Genomic DNA, 17,666 nt, shown 5'->3' with positions numbered 1-17,666 from the left:
ATTACTAAAGACATGTATGCACTTTTCTAAAGACGAAAAAAATAATTTCCCTGCCCTTAAAAATATTGAACATTATTTGGAAGCAAAGTTTTTCGATAGAAATAAAACCTTTCCAGTGGTTAGTATTCCGTCAAAGTCAATGATAATATATTGAAACTTACAACTTGCATGTCAATATATTTTTGTCAATAAATATCAATAACAAGTGCAATTAATAGTACTTTGCCTCTTTTTATGGTCTACAGTGTACATTTTTATGTCCACTCAGTTATTACGTTTGTCACTGACTATTATAAAAAAGAGGATTTACAACAAAAAAGAAAGAGGCGGAGTAATAAAAAGCGTAGTCATCATCAGATTGTTCTATTCATGTCTACACTTTTATTGCTGCAAAAGTGACTCTGAATTTACACACGAATGCGAACTTATTTAGCGTTATCGTTAACAAATATTTTTAAGAAGTTTAACAATAAGTTAATACATAGAAGCATACTTTTTCACATCAGGTTATTCAATAAGCTTGACTGTGTTATTCCTATAAGAAACAATTTTAAAAGTATTTACTTTAAATCATGTTTTACAAATCATTTACATAGAAGCAATCACAATCTTGGACATAATATGTGTTATTTCCTTACAAAATGGGATCAGTATGTATTTATACCCGTCGGAACATCATTTTGGAGAACTTGAGTGATTCCCAGCGTTTAAATGAGTGGTATGTCATCCCACCTTCCGCATTGACAGGTCGTTGTGTACCAGGAGTAACATATTCACCGTTTAGATTTGCATAAGCACAATTATAATACCACCATCCACCATGGTCTTTTATAGCGCAATTTCTACTGACTCCTACTGTCGAAAGTTGAAAAATGTTTACCATTGTTATATGATAAACCATGATACCAATAGCCTGCATTGGAAACAAAACAATAATATTAGACAGTGATACACACTAACTAATCTGGACATTGTGAAATAGGATATATTGAATGAGTGTAGGTTTTATACTAAATTTTATTGAACGAGTTGAAAAAAATATATTAATATGCGAGCTTCTGGTGGATATATTATTGTCTTATATGTAGTGATGAATCTACACGAATAAAATATGTTTTTATCACATGTCTAAAATAAGGACAGTTAACGTATAAAAATTAACTTATTTTCATATGGTGCAGCGTTAAAGTGTATTTACACTAGTGTTATATCGTTTAAATCAAATGGCATTATTTCATTCCTGCGCAGCAGTTTATGTGATAGTTCATTGTTTATGATGTTAAAAAATGATTCTGTTATTACGCAACTTGCAATATCTTTGTATTCATCGTAAACCAAAAAAAAAAAAAAAATTAAAATCGACGACGACAATGAATACCTGCAGTTCCCACACCCGTGTCGATATGAAGAGTATAATACGGCATTGCACCAAGTCTAAAATTCTGAAATGTTTCGTATACAGATGTTCCGTCAGCGGCCGTCAGATCCAGCCTCAACTCCGTTTTTCCCTTTGAAACCATTTCGTAAATATTTTCAAGGCCTGAATATAACTGAATATAATTATTTTTTTAAGGAAAAAATGTAATAAAATGCAAGCACATATTAAAATCTTTCACTTCATTAAATACTATTTAAACATGCTTGTAACGTCTTATTTTGTAGTATATTTATTTAACTGATAGATGAAAGGAACCATTCAATAATTACCGAATAAGTACCCCACATTCAAATAGTTTAAAACCATAGTTTGAATACTCGGGGTATGTGTAAATTATCGGCCCTTGAAATGACCTTAAATTAGCGTCTGAGGCAGATAACTTAAAAACGAGTTCGGTGACCCAAATTGTTTTTCGCTTAAAATATTGCTGTAATCATATTCTAACAATATGTCAAGTTTTAAGAATTTCTATTGAACAGTTTTAATTCTGCCTATATGACTATATGGAAACTCCCGAAAACGTCTTTTAATTAAATATAAGGACTGACTTCAATCAGGAATTCGATTCTTAAATTCTTAGAAATACATAATCAGTTATTCATTGGTCAGATCAAGGTTCGTTCATCCTTAGTTTGGAAACAAGAACATTTTTACATAACTTTGACGGTGATTTTACTCAGAAGAATACAAAGTTTAAACAAAAAATATATTTCCTATAAATGTCAGTCTTATACAAGTCTACTATGATTATTTTAACAATGAAATGCACATTTATTATTTAATGAAACGTACACATGACGGCTGATGAATTATATAAGGAACATTAGTATTATAAACATATATCTTTTTATATGTTCAATTAGAGATGGTCATTAGTATATTTAGTATGCTCAATTTGTTTATATATGAATATATTATACAAAACATATCACTGTTTCTGGCACAATGTTGAACACAATAAAACATTGCAAACAACCATGCGCAACAATTTAAGAGTAGTGGTGGAATGCTGTCTTCTCATACATGATAACATTCCTATAAATTCACTGAAGCCAGTGAGTTTTAGTTCTGGTGCCAATAGATTTTCTAAAAGATAGAAAAGCGAAACAGCAAATTTGAATTAATTAAATACTGAAAAACTGTAAAGGTTTAATCATTATTATGTTTGACATGCTTGAAAGAAAATATACATAAGCATACATTATATTTTCTTGAACACCAAAACCCATTTACGTATAACCGGTAGTGATGTTAAGATATTTCTGGACGAAATACGACTGGCACGGTGAAGAGGTCGTAATCATGTTTTTATCTACATATATTTCGCCTCCCCCTCAAAAATAAAAAAAATTTAAGTGCCTAATAAAGGAGCAATGGAAGCAAGTAATGTTCAATATCTGCACGTAATGCGTAGGATAATACATGTACAGCAGTTACTGTCTTTATAAGGACAATAAACATTTTAAGAAGGAGATATTCCTCGACCCGCCCATTCCCTTACAAAACAAACAGTATTTGCAGTTTCCCATTTATATAACTTTAATCGGACGGACAAATAAAAATGTTCAAACCTAAAGTTAAATTATTTGTCAAATATATGAATGATTTTTTCTATATACTTACTACTTTTTTATTTATGGAGAGTGGGTATTGTTCTATTAGTAAGATAAATATATTTTCTTTATGCATTATCATGATGATTGCCACTATATTTATTTCTTGATTCAACTTTAAAAAATTAGTAGGCATCTAGAGTGTGTTATATTTGGATAAACGATAAGCAATGATTCTATGTTTAGCTTATTTGATGCATTATAAAGAATTCTAACACAACCCGATTTTTTCCCTTTTGAACAAAGAATAACCTAAAGTGTGTGTTATTATGCAATGAAATCACTGTTTGACGTTCTATATTTAGACTTAATAATTATACATGTGACGTAACCACTTAAAATGTGACGCGTCGAAAATAATAAGTACGAAACAAATCAGGCCACATTTAGCTTAATAACATGTACGGCAGCATTTTTTTTTTCTTTTTTTTTTTTGATGATGTCGTGTTAGAATCGAAATAATTTATTTAAATTGGTAACTTTATCACTTGATACAGGGTTTGTCATTTCCGATGCTCATCATTATATCACTCGGGCTACCCCCTCATAATATAATTCCTCGCATCCAAACTCCAAACAGTGATTTATTGAGCGATAAAATCACAGTTTGGGATATATTATTTCTTAAATACAATCTCATTTAGAAAATATAGTTTGAAGTTTTTAGCTGCAAAATGAACTGAACATTTTTTTTATATATATTTAATTTCCATAGACAGCTAATCAGTCAGATATTAGTATTTTATCATAATGAATAAACACTAGTTATTTGCAATTTTGAACACACCCTCTGCATTTTTAATTATTCATTATGAAATAAATGGTCTGGGAAAGAAAGTCATGCAGATCGAAATAATTATACATTGACGTAATTAAATTTTTCTAATAAATAGTTAATTATTTTCATTGGGACATTTTTAATTTTTACTTATTTGAATGATTTCTTGGGCAGTTCTATTTCTAAACTTTACATCACACACGAATGTGACCTTTAGATCAGGGGAAGGCATGAAATTAAATATAAAGGAAAATTTCCATATATATTTCTATGGTAGGGAATGTCAATCATTTCGTCTGATGTATTGCTCGGATTGCTAATGTGCAAATTCTTTTATTTTTTGATAGTTTGTACGCAATTATGCTTATTAATATGACACTTTTCGTAAAAATTACAATATTTTAATCGGAAAAGCATCTTTATTTCTTAATCCGAAATACCATTTTTTACATTTTAATATCTTGCTTCATTTCATGTTTTATATCTTGAAGATGTGCAATTTGTTTCTCATAAGGAAAAAAAACACATTATCAATTGTTTTTATAAAGAAATATTTTTTTCTGTTACAAAACTTATATTATGAGTACACTCATAAGCTTTATAGCTTTATGCTCAATCCCACAATGTATATTGTAAATGTTGTTCACTTGTTCAATGTTTTGTTGAAAAACTATGTACAAACCAAAACTGGTTATATGCATTTCATTTTGTTAACGTGTAGTGTAGACTATTATTTCGTGTTTATCATTAAAAGCTGAATATTAAGAAATGAGTACATTATTTTTATGTATTTGCGCTAGAATTGGCCCTTCTTATGTACGGAAGGCGACCCGAACATCTTATGAAGATAACAACCACTTCCCGAACATGAGGACTATTTCTCAAGTCGTTTTGTACAAAAGATAACAAAGCATAAACTGTCCCCCAAAAAAAACAGTAACAAAGATCATCTAATGAAATATATTCTAATATTTTATAAGTCATTGGAGCAAATACTTACAGTTACTCGAAATTATAGTACATAGTGATAAGCCGAAACTTTGAGGCGGAATCTTTGCAAAGTATGCATGCGGCAGGTCAAGGCCAATTGTTCTTATTGCCATAAATGATAAGTTGACTGATTCATGATCGTGTTGTACTAAATACAAATGAGTTGTTTTCGCGTCCTTAATCATCAACGAACTATAAGACGGTACAGAAAGAAAGTCAAGTTTCCACTGCTGTCTATACCAATACTAACAAATAGATAATTTGATTAATTTCGATGGCAGGTATAATAATAAAGATTTGTCATCACTTTGCAAAACGAGCTAGGAATTCCAAATATATATTTACAATGTTACTTTCAAATAGCTAAATATGCACTTATTGGAAAATTCCTTATGCAAGATTTCCGTTTACAAACATGTATATCAGACAGTCCAGAGATTGAAGATCGTGGAAAATAAAACAGCTATACTTACAAATTTGATACAATTAATAGTACTAACCACTATTTTTCTCTCTGATATATGTGCTGATAATGATGAAATCAACATTGTTTTTCTTTACCAGATGTTAAGGGAAATAAGATTGAACCTATTTTTTTTAAATAAATGTATGTACACACTTGTATATATACGAAATTGATAGAATGTAAAAAGGCAGCTCGGTTTAGTGCGAGCATATACATATATAAATTGAAAAATGTACATGCATATTTACCCGGAAATGATATCTAAAATAAGTAATGATGTCAACCGATTTCATACATACCTTAAATATATAAGGGGGAGGGGTAGAATTGCAATTAATCAATTTTGTGTATATGTAGTGTTAATGTCTGTATATCTTGGTTACATTATCAAAAATGTACACTTTACCTTCAAAACTGGTTTGCAATCTGAATGTTTTATAAACTGAGGTACACACATGTATGTATTCTTCATTTGAGACAGTTTGCATTGTTACTTTCCAGGTATCAAGGGTATATTAATACGAACGGTTGAATTGGTGTTATTTACAGATTAAGCAATGATACCGATCAAGCGGAAGCAATCATTTTAAACGGCAACACTGAGCAAATTATGATAACGGCAACATTATTATCAATAATGAAAACGATATAATTGTAATTACATTACATTGAGAATGATGATTGTATGTCTCTTTGTGAGTTAGATTTGTGTACAGCAATAACACATGTCCTGCAGAGCACAGTTTGTATTGTAAAGTTCATTTTGGGAAATTTACTGCACATTCACAAGTCATAAAATGAAATAAAGATCACGACAAAAACATGTAAAAGTGAAACTTGTTGTAAAAAAAGAATATTGTCATATTATTCTTTATGTATTTAAGAAAAATGTAATACTTATAAGCATGTTTGCATACAAAATGTCATAATAAAATAAGAATTATTATCGAAAAAGCCATCAGAAATTAATTCAAACAACTGTATGAAAAATGAATCAACATATACCCACCTAACCAAAATTCCCCGTCTACAGAACCAAATCCTTTTTCATAGTCACTAAAGTTCCTGTAGAAATCAATGCTGCCGTTGAAGCGATGCTGAAATACCTGGCGGAATGATAATAGATGTAAAATTGTACCAGACATTGTTTCAAAAATTACAACTTCAAAGCAAAACGTCATGTCTTCGATGAATGTCTTTACAACACCATTTATATGCATGTTCATTATACCTACTGATGAATATGAAGTAACTATCGGTATAAACGTTCATATTATAACGACAAGAACATGTGCCTCAGAAGTTTTCTAAGGCTCTGTAACCACGTGGGTTTAATTCCGCCTGGTGCAAGCAGTTCTTTCTTTGAACAAGAAAAGTAACATTAATCTATCATTATTGATTGGTGCCAGAAACTTATTCGAGTGTGTGTCCTTAAGCTTATAGCTTGTAACAAAAATATATTCTAATGATGAGAATTGTGACCGGTTTGGAACATTCTAAACCATTATGTACGCAATATTGCTTTACACTGGGTCTTCACTTTCTTTCATTGTGCATCGTATCAAAATTTAGAACAAATTGTTAAGATATAACTTGTCTCGACATACAAAAGAAATATCAGTATATGGAACTTTTTTGTGAAAGGTTATGCTTAGAAAGAAATTGTGTTTTATATATATAAACAAAATTTATTTTTATTATTATACAAAATAACTATAGAGCAACCGTCCATCCTCCATTATCTGTATCGAAGTCACAGTACACGGATATATCTCTGCCTGTTTTCCATAGATGTACGTTGTATACTCCAGTTCTCTCCTTTCCATTATGCTTCATAATGTCAGTGCAATCTGTGTCTGGTACTTATATGTATGAAAAACAAACCTTTATCATTCAATTTTAAAAAATTGCCACATGTCTCTAGTCTTTAAATTGAAAGAGTAAAAAACGTTAGCATGATTAAGAGATACCATGAAATCATACTATAAATTAAATGTGAATCTTTTACTTTGACATACACCGCTAAAATAATGAGTTACACACATTGGTTGTTTTTACGAGCAACATTACTTAAAGTTGGATATACTAATTTTAATTTCACATGAATAATAATCATATTATAAGCATAAAAAGGGATGACACTCACCAAAACAAATGTCATTAAAACACAGTTTAACGTCAAAATTTTGCCCAATGCAATGTTCTCCAGCATTTGCAGGTGTTGGATTTGTACACGACCGAACACGGCTTTGAAGTCCTACGCCACATGTTATCGAGCATTTTCCCCATTGCGTCCAATCACTCCAGCCGCCATTTACTTTAAATAAATCAAATAAAAACAATTAAGCGACAGCTTACATACAATAAATATGGCGAGATTCTGAAAATATAATCATCGTTTAAGAAGTACATTGTCAGCTGCGAATGGATGAAAATGAAATAAACATGTTACATATACAAGAAAGAAACAACTTAAAGTAAATAAAATGTTTTCTTTAAAGTGTATATTGGAAATGAAAATGTGCTTGTTTCACATGATTTTAGTTGGTATAATACCAAATGAGATTTACGATTAGATTAATTACCCTAAAATACCACAAATACAACATTATTTTATGTTCTTTTTTTTTTTAAAAACGTTTTTCCATGCATAATATCGGCCTTAATATATTTCCTGACCCCAATTTATCATTGATTGTTAAGGATTAAGTACCATTTAGCCAGGCACTAGATTGCATGAAATAGTTTAAATATATATTGACTCTCATGATAAGACCTGGCAAAACAAGATTTTCCATATTTTCCAGTATATATAACATGTCTTATATCTATCTTGATGTATGCTGAATCTATTAACGACTTCACGTGGCTTACATAGCACTAATATAACAGCTTATATTGAAACTTGTAAGCCCGCAACTTCTCCAAACTTCAATTCACTAATTATCAGAGGGGAAGCATATAACGGTCTTTCAACATTACATTTTGTGGTTGGGTTTTAGGACTTAATGTTCATCGTGCTTGATATTTATGTTGTTGATTGTTGATTCCGCTTTGCTACATTCAATTCATTGGAAACAGTTTTATCAACCTTAAGTTAGCTGATTACTTTATTTTAAAAAAATTCTTCTTCCGTGTGTCTAAAGGATACATTTGTGATAATGTTTTACGCCTGAAAAAAAAAACCTTGAGAATTAAATTTATTTCACATTGAGGTACACAGGCAGAGTACAAATTAAAGTAATATTCTTTAATCACGCCTTAATTGCATTGTGTGGTTAAACTCAGTAGACTAAGCGCAATTCTTCAGAATTAACATATTTGGAAGAATAATATTCGGTGTCCCGGTATCGTTTAATGATTTGGTCATTTTTAATTCTGTTTCTAAACTTTGTATGATAAACATGATTTACCAAGGTGTCGGGAATCAGAATTAAATTTTCAACTTATTTTGTCTGCATATAATATCGTAATGACATTCGAGTTAGAGACTGATTAATTTCGAAAAAAATATCTAAAATAGCATGACGGTTAATGGTATCAATGATAAAATGATTCAATAGAATTTTAAGATTTCATAATTGTGCGGCAGAAACAAGTACACGTCGTACATTTGAATATAATGATAACGATACACGTTTTTGACAGTATTGAAATTGTTAAGCGTAATAAGTGCATGATTTTTGAAATTCCCGAAATATGAACATTGTCACGAAGTCATTTGCACGTAAACAAATTGCTATTTTGACTTCTTTTGACATTACTTTGTATTGACATAAAGTTATTATTAAATTTCATTGTCATATTCATAATTGATACAATATGTAAAAATCAGTATGTTAGTCGCTGTATAACTGAACATGATTATATGATAAATATTTCTAAGCCGTTTACAAATAGTTACACAGTTGGAGCGTTTGTTTGATTTGATTCTGGTAATTACAATATCACATAATAATAATAATGGCAATAACACAATTAAAGTCATATTATGTTTATTCTAAAATAAAGCTTTGCTTTTTACTGTCATCCTTTTTCATACTTAATTTGAGATATTATCAAAACATGCTGTTCAGAGTTTACTTTTTATTGTCTACCTATTTCATTCTAAGTTTGAGATATTATCAAACCCTGCTAGTTTAGAGAAACTTTAGTCCGTCATGCTCATTTTAAAATAAAATATGAACAGGAATATAAGATATATTCAACGTGGTTGCGAAGCTTAAAACCTATGTCAAAGTCGGATGATCACGGTATGTAACCGGATCAATAGGGCAAGATGTTAAAAATGAAAGCATGCTCGAATTTTAAAAATAATGAAAATTAAGTGTTTCTATATTTAACTTTAAATTTCGATTGAGATTGTTCTAGGCAAACACAAGCAATACAATATACTTTCAAGATTTCTTCAAACGACACCACATTTACTGGACAAATTGAAAAAAATGTTGATCGGGTAGAGGTATATATTTGTAATTTAAAGTTCTTTTATTTCCGACCTCTGGTTTACTATCAAACCAGGACAATAAGCTGGTTTAAAATGACAAAATAAATGAAAAAGGAATGGAAAAGTCTTGAAACCAGAACTATTGTTTAAAAAATACTTGAAAACCTTAAGAATTAAATTTATTTCACATTGAAGTACGCAGGCAGAATATAAATTAAAGTAATATTCTTTTACCAAGCAGTGTAGAATGTCTTTAAAAAGATGTTTCCAGGACGAGACAACTGCGTTTACTGGCATGGGTTATTTCAGAAGTTTGTAATAGCATTTATTTTTTAAATAATATATTTTCCTTAAGCGTATTTCCCTAAGTGTTCCTTAAACTTACGTATTCATTTTACATATTAATTATGTGTACATATTAATCTATGTTTCTATTAATAATAAATACACCGGAATTGTCAAATTTATATCAGTTGAACACAACAAAGATATGATATCTCATGAACACTGAACATGATTTACAAAGCGTGCCAAAAAAGATTGTGTTGTTTTGAGTTTGTAGATTTCGGTATGCACATGTGTTTCCGTGATCGTGAATGTTATTTACAGTCTTGTTATGTTCAATTGGACAACACATTTAGAATTCATCAATGAAATTCCTTCTTTAAATCAGTTCTTCCCTGTAAATTTTACAAAAAGTAGGATTGTTCATATACGGAATTTTTCTGTAACAAAATATACACTTATTAAATGTTCTTATAGCATTTTACAGTTATTTATATTGTGTACATGTATTTTGATGGTATTTTCCACGTAAAAAATGCATATTCCAACAATTTCTTATCCCTTATTTATACTTTAGATCCTTATAATATATAATTAGAAAGAACGCCGCTGTCCATAGATGAATATTTCACCACAATACATTGGGATTTCTGCAAACACCTTATCAATTTTAATACTGCTAGTTTTCGCATACTAAACCTGTACTACTAAATCAAAAACGGGATTTCGAATTATGGATATTACTCGAACAAGAAGATTAAAGTAAAACAAATTCATTTATATCATCATAACCTGACGTTATCATCTGAGGATTTTTATGCATACCGTGGATCATTATAGAAGAGCAATTAGTATAGAATGTACAATGACTATCATATATACCATCATAACTCGAAAAACAGCTTGATTTTAAGCATTTTCCTCCTGAATCATACAAGACACTGGCACAAATGTTATCTTTTCATTTGTCTGTTTAAAACAAACTCCGAAGACGAACAAAATAAATAAATAAGAAATATAAGAACCTTTAGAGTGCATTAAATATGGTGATTTACGGGCAACGAATGGTATTCAAAGCATTTTCTAAATTGTGCCAATTCATCGTTTTATTTTAATTCAAAATTCTTGAAAATATGAGCGTCATAAAAACAGAATAATATTTGTATGCCGTTTCGGTTCTAGTTTTCACATACCTATTTATAAACATAAACATCCGTAAAATTTGTTTTGCATATTTCTATTTTTCAAAGATTTAATTTAGAAAAGACAATGTGATAACCAAGCAAATTCTCACAAATGCTATACCTGCACAAGATCCTTTATTGCACAGTTCATCTCCAATACTGTTACCAAAACAGTGATCCCCAAATCTATGTGGACGTGGATTGGTACAGGAACGTTTTCGACTCCGCATTCCTACACCGCATGTTGCAGAACATTCTCCCCAATCCTCCCATTGACTCCAGCCGCCATGTGCTGTAACATTTTTTTTTAAACTTTATTGATATTCTTTTTATTTTGTCCTTTGTTTCATTTCATTTCGCGTTTTGATATTTCAACAAAGTTATTTTTAATCATCAACTATTCAACGTAGATATTCGTTCATTAAAATCATACCAAACGTCCCTTTTTAATTACAAATGATGATTTCTAGTGATATATTTATCAAATGCCTGTTTGACTATTGAAAATTAGTCTTAATTGATCACGTGTTATGCCTGTACAAGGACATTTTGACAAAATGTGTAAAGAATTTAACTAAATGTAAGTCCAAAACGGCAAAACTGAGAAAGTTGCAGGCTCGATTTCATTAAAATGACATTTTTAAAAATTATGTAAGATACTAAGCAAAAATCTTTATTTTCGTCAAATGCATTAAATAATATTTCATTTGATTGAAATATAATTTCAAGTACAAAAAATAAAAAAGAAAGATAGAAATATATGCATCTTTCTATCTTTGAATTTAAAGGAAATAACTTCCAAAGCGACCCAAGTCTATAAATAGCTCTATATTTATGCTCTTATACATTTTTATATTTATACTGTCGTTTGCAATCACCCTGTACGGCCCAACTTCTCATGATTAACTGTTAAGAACAAATTATGACTACATTTCTAATGAGAACTTTCACAATTAATTAATATTTAAATGCATTTTTGCTAGATTTCAAAGACATTAATTCAGTGTAGACAGACGCTTTTTTTAGCTATCTATAAACTGATTGTCACTCTGTCAGTTTTAGGTGCAATTTTTATTAGTTTCGAAGTCGAATTCTGGGAAAGAAAAAAAAATTCACTCGAGATGAAACTAACCTATTGAACATAATTATATCAGGTAGATTTTAAGAAACTTGGGGCTTTAAGAGAATTCATAGACAGAAGTGATAACTTAAACAAAATACAATAAAATTATATAATTTTGAAAATGGCTTAACTTTAAAAAAAGAAACATCTACAAATTAATGTGTTATATTCATATGGCGGTTATCATGGAACCTTTAATTTAATTTTACTTAAAATCGGTGTATGCTTCTGTAGTAAATAAAAAGACAAAACAATTATGTTTTTATAATTTCCAATACTTTCAGTGGTCCTAACATTTATTGAAAAGCAATCACATAGTGTGTTCTGATTTTTAGGAAAACATTATGTTTCACTTTAAAAAATAGCATAAAAAAGGATTGAACAACCTTAACTTTCTTTGCAAGGTCATACTGTCCAACGTACATATTGATTGATATACACCGAGCTACGAAACAGAATTACCATAGCTTTTTATAGCCTGTTGCACAAATGTTTTCTTTGTATTGTTATATTTATTAAACTGCTGATCTGACTATTAACAATCCATCTTAATTGATCAGTGAATGTACCTTTACTGGAACATTTTGAAGAAATTGTAAAAATGAGTAAACTTAAAGAACGCCAAAAAGATGCAAAACCTAATTCATCCAGAGAACTCATGAACAGTAGTGACAATGTAACTACTGTACAGTTTTCCTTGTATCGGCTTAGTAAAGTACACCATTTAGATGTGAAAATGGCAATGTTTGTAATAACTAAAACATTTACACATGTGTTATGCTTATATGACTTTAACGTACGTGTCATTCCCGAATTAAATGAATTCCTTTCTTTTAAACGACATTTTCAATATTAATCACTGTTCCTTATCTTTGTTGGAAATTCGATGACCTTATATTTTCTGATTTTGAGGAAAACAGTAGTTTCTAAAACAAGAAGAACATAAAAATGATTAAGGAAAGAAAATCTGAAAAAACTACTTACTTTCTTTGCAAAGTCATAAATTACAATCAGTATATACTTACCAGGACATAAATTCGCAAAACATGTTTTTTTATCAATACCGTCCCCGGGGCATTCAAGGCCGCCATGTTTAGGTGCCGGACTGTCACATTCACGATTACGTATGAGTGATCCATTCCCACAAGTGACGTCACATTTTGCCCACTCCGACCACTTAGACCATTTTCCATCAACTGGATATGAAAATATAATTGAGTTTCTACTTATTTGCTATTAAAATCAAATATTGGTTATGTATTGGTATTATCTTTTGGGAAAATATGTTATTTCATTTAAACATCAAGACCTGGTTCGGCTTTTTACATGTATCTGAAAAATTAATAATCTTTAGTTTATTTATTTGTTAAGCAGGTTTAAACACTAAACTTTGGTTTCTGTACTTAATTAAAACAAAGATGACTACTGACTTAAATTGTTTCATTTATCAGACTTTGATTATACGTCATTATAACACAAACAAAACCGAATCACACATTTATACAACGATTCCCTAAGAATCACACATTATACTAACCAATATGACAGAGATTACAGTATTTCCGACAAATTGTCTTAGCCTCTTTGACATCTGAACAAATGCTGATTTTTGAGTCAAGAAGAGCACACTCCACAAACTCGTCTCTGCAGACTGTTAAAGTAAACACAGCCATACAGAGACAAATGTATATTAATTTTTAACCATACATTTTTCTTATTTAATAAAGCAAATTATACCGGCTATTGATATAACGGAATTGCATTTTGATATATAATGTTTAATTCATTTATATGAGTTGAATTTATCAAATGAAGCATTTAATTGCATATGTGAGGTTAGATAGTTCTACTTGGTTTCGATATGGTCTACCTTGAAGCCAATCAATTATAAGGAATGTTATGACAAGTACAGTTATTGAGTTCACAGCAAAACAACACGAAAGACAAATGTAATACTACAGTTTATTTAAGGGCTAGTTTGAAGAATTATTTCATGCAGAGTGAACAAAAGTTTACCGGAAAGTTTTTCACACAGATGTTTATTACAATTGTTTTCAGAACAGCATTCAAAACAGGAATCTGCTTGAATTGGCTCCGATATATTTTGTGGTTGTGAGCTGCTTTCTGCACATTTCTATAAAAAAATATACAGGTTTTATGAATGTTAGCCGATGAAAAGTGATACTATGTGATACGCAAACGAATCTAGAACTAGATAACAAGGATTTATTAGAATACAAGTTAACAATGATTGTGTTCACAATAATCGTTTTACTCTCTGGCATGTTGTTATTGCACATTGATTTTATTAAAGTCTATATAGTCATATATTAATTTTTAGGGGAAAATAATTATCAGTTTTAAAAGTGAGAAACATGTCTAAAAAGCTTACAGGTTTGCCAGCGCATCCAAAATCGTACATATTTTGACCGGTATTTCCATGACTTTTGTAGCATACCTGATATTAAAAAAAATATAATTTAAAATAAATTATAAATTATAATATTATTATAAAAGTATTTTTAAATTTCTATTCAATGCTAGTAAGAGCAAATGGATTAGATATATTTGAATATGTATTAATAGTTACAGGAAAATGTATAATACTTCATATAAAATATTACATGTATTATGTCTTTCTAAATATATACCACATACAACTTATACTTGTGAATAATTCACTGTTTTGTTGTTTTGTTTTTGTTGTTGTGTTTTCTTCTCTTTTGTTTGTTGTAGTTGTTTTTTATTTAGTTTATTATTATTATTATTATTTGTTTTTTATTGACGAAACCTTACTTGGTGATCTGTTTTTGTATCTTAATTAATGATACAGTTGTAAGAATTCGCTGAATGCACTATAAACTGTCAAACTATATTTTAGCAATATACATTTGCTGGTATAAAGTGATACCTGTCCATCGTTGCATGTGACAGTTGTGTTACAATCGCTCACGTTGAGCACATTAGAACAGTTGAAACATTCAATGGATACTGGAAAAAATATCAGTTACTTTCTGTCTTATGTTTACAAAAATACGTTGAATGTGCACCAAATGTTCTTGATTTGAAATAAATAAACCATATGTTTACCCTTGTATATTTACTTTAACAAGTAACATTTTACCATGTGATAAAATGTGCATGATTTCATTTATTTAATTATGTAAACTAACAAGTTTCACTAAAAACGCACCTTATCCAATCATGGATTGTTTTAATGATAAGAATAAAGTCATTTTACTTATTCCAAAAATGTTTTTAAGAGAAAAATGTAAAATATATAATGTTTTTAACCGCATATAATTAATATACATATACCTTCGGTTGTCTTGATACGAACAAGGAATCCAGGTGTTGAACATTTTTTAATATTTTAAAATACTGTCAGTCAACTTACATTTGTCCATCAATGCATTCGAATGAAATAATTCAAGTGCTGATTATATTCTCATTTTAACAATAAGTAAACTCACATAATCCACTAATTGCTGATACACTGAACAGCAAAACTTTACAAATGTCTGAATAAAGCAAATACGAAAAATAGGTATAGTTATGTTATATACTTTGTCAATAATTTAAATGCCTTTGATTTATTTCAAAATATTTCATAAATATTCTGACCATTAATTATGTATTTCGTTTATTCAACTGAGCATAATATAGATTTTGTTGTCATTAATACCATCTATTAAAAAGGTTTTGTTATTGTTAATTCAATACGTTATCGAATAAAAGCTACCAAACATCGTTGTATAGCATGTACAGTTACAGAATTAATTCGTCTATTATAATATACAAGAGACTGTTGAAAAATTAAAGGTCCTTTCCCTGATATTTTTTTTATTTATTGCAATTGATAATTTTACTCAACTTTACATCATGTGTTATGTTCAAGTAAGAAGGATTTCACAATATTTACACTATCGGTCGAAATGCACAAGCAGTGTAACATAATCTTTTTTCACACAGACAGTTTATATTTAAAATTCATTCCAGAATTTTGAAACAATAACATTAAATCTGTTAAGATCGATTTGCAATTTTCTAGATCAAATGTTTGAGGAATACGCCTAATGCATCTTCTTGGATAATTTGGTTGGTTTTACTTCAATAGTGACTACCCGTTATTAATACAAAAACAGCACTTATCAATAGAAAAAATATAAAAAATAACTCTGATAACCTTTCAACATAGTAATATATTAAACACTTACAAAGTAGCAACATGGTTCTCTAGGTTAACCAGGTCTCTTTTGTAATTATTCTCCTCTGTAATTATAACAAAGTTTACTTAAATTTTGTGAGATATACATAGTTGAATGACCTTCAATGTATTGAAAGTTATATTTTGGTGATCAAATATTTAGATCAATGTGCTTCTTTCTACCAACTGTTATTAATGAAAAGAAACTAAGATAAATGCAAATGAATAGTTTTACCAAATTTTATTTTGTTCATTATGATGAACAGTACTAAAATGATAAAGGTCCATTCAGAATAAAATTATAAGATTTCATATCAAATGATCAACTGTCCTGGCTCGTGTCCATTAAGCTTTAAGGATCAGGATCAATTTCAGGATGAGATCAAAAACTTCTCATAATGTCAATTTTTATACTTAAAGTTTCATATTTAATGTTAACTTAACAAAATTTGTCTTGAAATGTTAATGAAATTCTAGAATAAAGTTATGTTTATTAATTTTACAAGGTGTTGTCATTTCTACAGTTTATCCAACAATTGATATTGATCCTAAAATTGGTCCTTATTTTGATAGTAAGTATAATAATTTTCAACAAGAATGCAACAATATTGACCGTTTAACTGATCTAAGTCATAAAATGTACATTAATTATTTCATTGATGACATGAATTTCATAAAAACAATTATCGTGTGAGTGTAATATACTAAAATTTATGTATCAATTTGCGATCAGGTATGTTGTTTTAAATTCAGTAAACTATTACATCAAATATCAATATTTAAAAGCAATATCTACAATAATGATAAAAAATACAGAAAACGAAAGATGAACACAATTAAATGGACACATTAGTCCATTATCATTATATAAAATTATTGAAAGCATTTTTAAAAGTTCAATATTTATGAATACAATTTTTTATTTTTTGAATTGTACACACTGTGTTTATATTTTTTCAAAATAAAAGTTGTGAAGAAAAATCAAATAGAAATCAATAACTAAATAAATAGTTTAATATGTACTTACAGAATAATAATCCTGCGTTATTGTGCTACTGTCAATAACAGGAGCAACTGATAAGACAGGATATTTGGAATAAAGAGACTTCTCGCATAAGGGAGGGAGAGCTGAGCA

At 29.3% G+C, this 17,666-nt stretch overlaps 2 protein-coding genes across 2 annotated transcripts; both read right to left on the bottom strand.

Moving 5' to 3' along the window:
- Nucleotides 1-658: 658 nt before the first annotated feature.
- On the bottom strand, nt 659-1,520 carry LOC132738487 (fibrinogen C domain-containing protein 1-B-like). Its single transcript, XM_060725990.1, has 2 exons — nt 1,379-1,520; nt 659-852 (listed from the first exon to the last, which is right to left on the bottom strand). The coding sequence occupies exons 1-2, from the start codon at nt 1,518-1,520 to the stop codon at nt 659-661; spliced, it is 336 nt and encodes a 111-aa protein (XP_060581973.1).
- A 5,882-nt stretch (nt 1,521-7,402) lies between these two features.
- LOC132738489 (thrombospondin-1-like) lies at nt 7,403-15,315 on the bottom strand (the record flags this gene model as incomplete). The annotated part of the gene is made up of 7 exons (XM_060725992.1): nt 7,403-7,602; nt 11,323-11,493; nt 13,350-13,520; nt 13,862-13,975; nt 14,341-14,458; nt 14,717-14,782; nt 15,236-15,315. Coding segments are annotated over 7 exons (920 nt in total), but the record flags the coding sequence as incomplete, so codon positions are not given.
- Between the last annotated feature and the right edge of the window lie 2,351 nt (nt 15,316-17,666).

This window comes from Ruditapes philippinarum, unplaced genomic scaffold (genome assembly GCF_026571515.1).
Source record: "Ruditapes philippinarum isolate M1 unplaced genomic scaffold, ASM2657151v2 ctg10131_1_1_1_1, whole genome shotgun sequence".
Classification (NCBI taxonomy): Eukaryota; Metazoa; Mollusca; class Bivalvia; order Venerida; family Veneridae; genus Ruditapes; species Ruditapes philippinarum.
This window is presented reverse-complemented; position numbering and strand designations above follow the sequence as displayed.

Coding starts and splice junctions, on each gene's coding strand:
- LOC132738487 (XM_060725990.1), bottom strand. CDS start 1,520: ATGGTTTCAAAGGGAAAAACGGAGTTGAGGCTGGATCTGACGGCCGCT. Junction 853..1,378: donor CACGGGTGTGGGAACTGCAG/GTATTCATTGTC, acceptor TTTCGACAGTAG/GAGTCAGTAGAAATTGCGCT.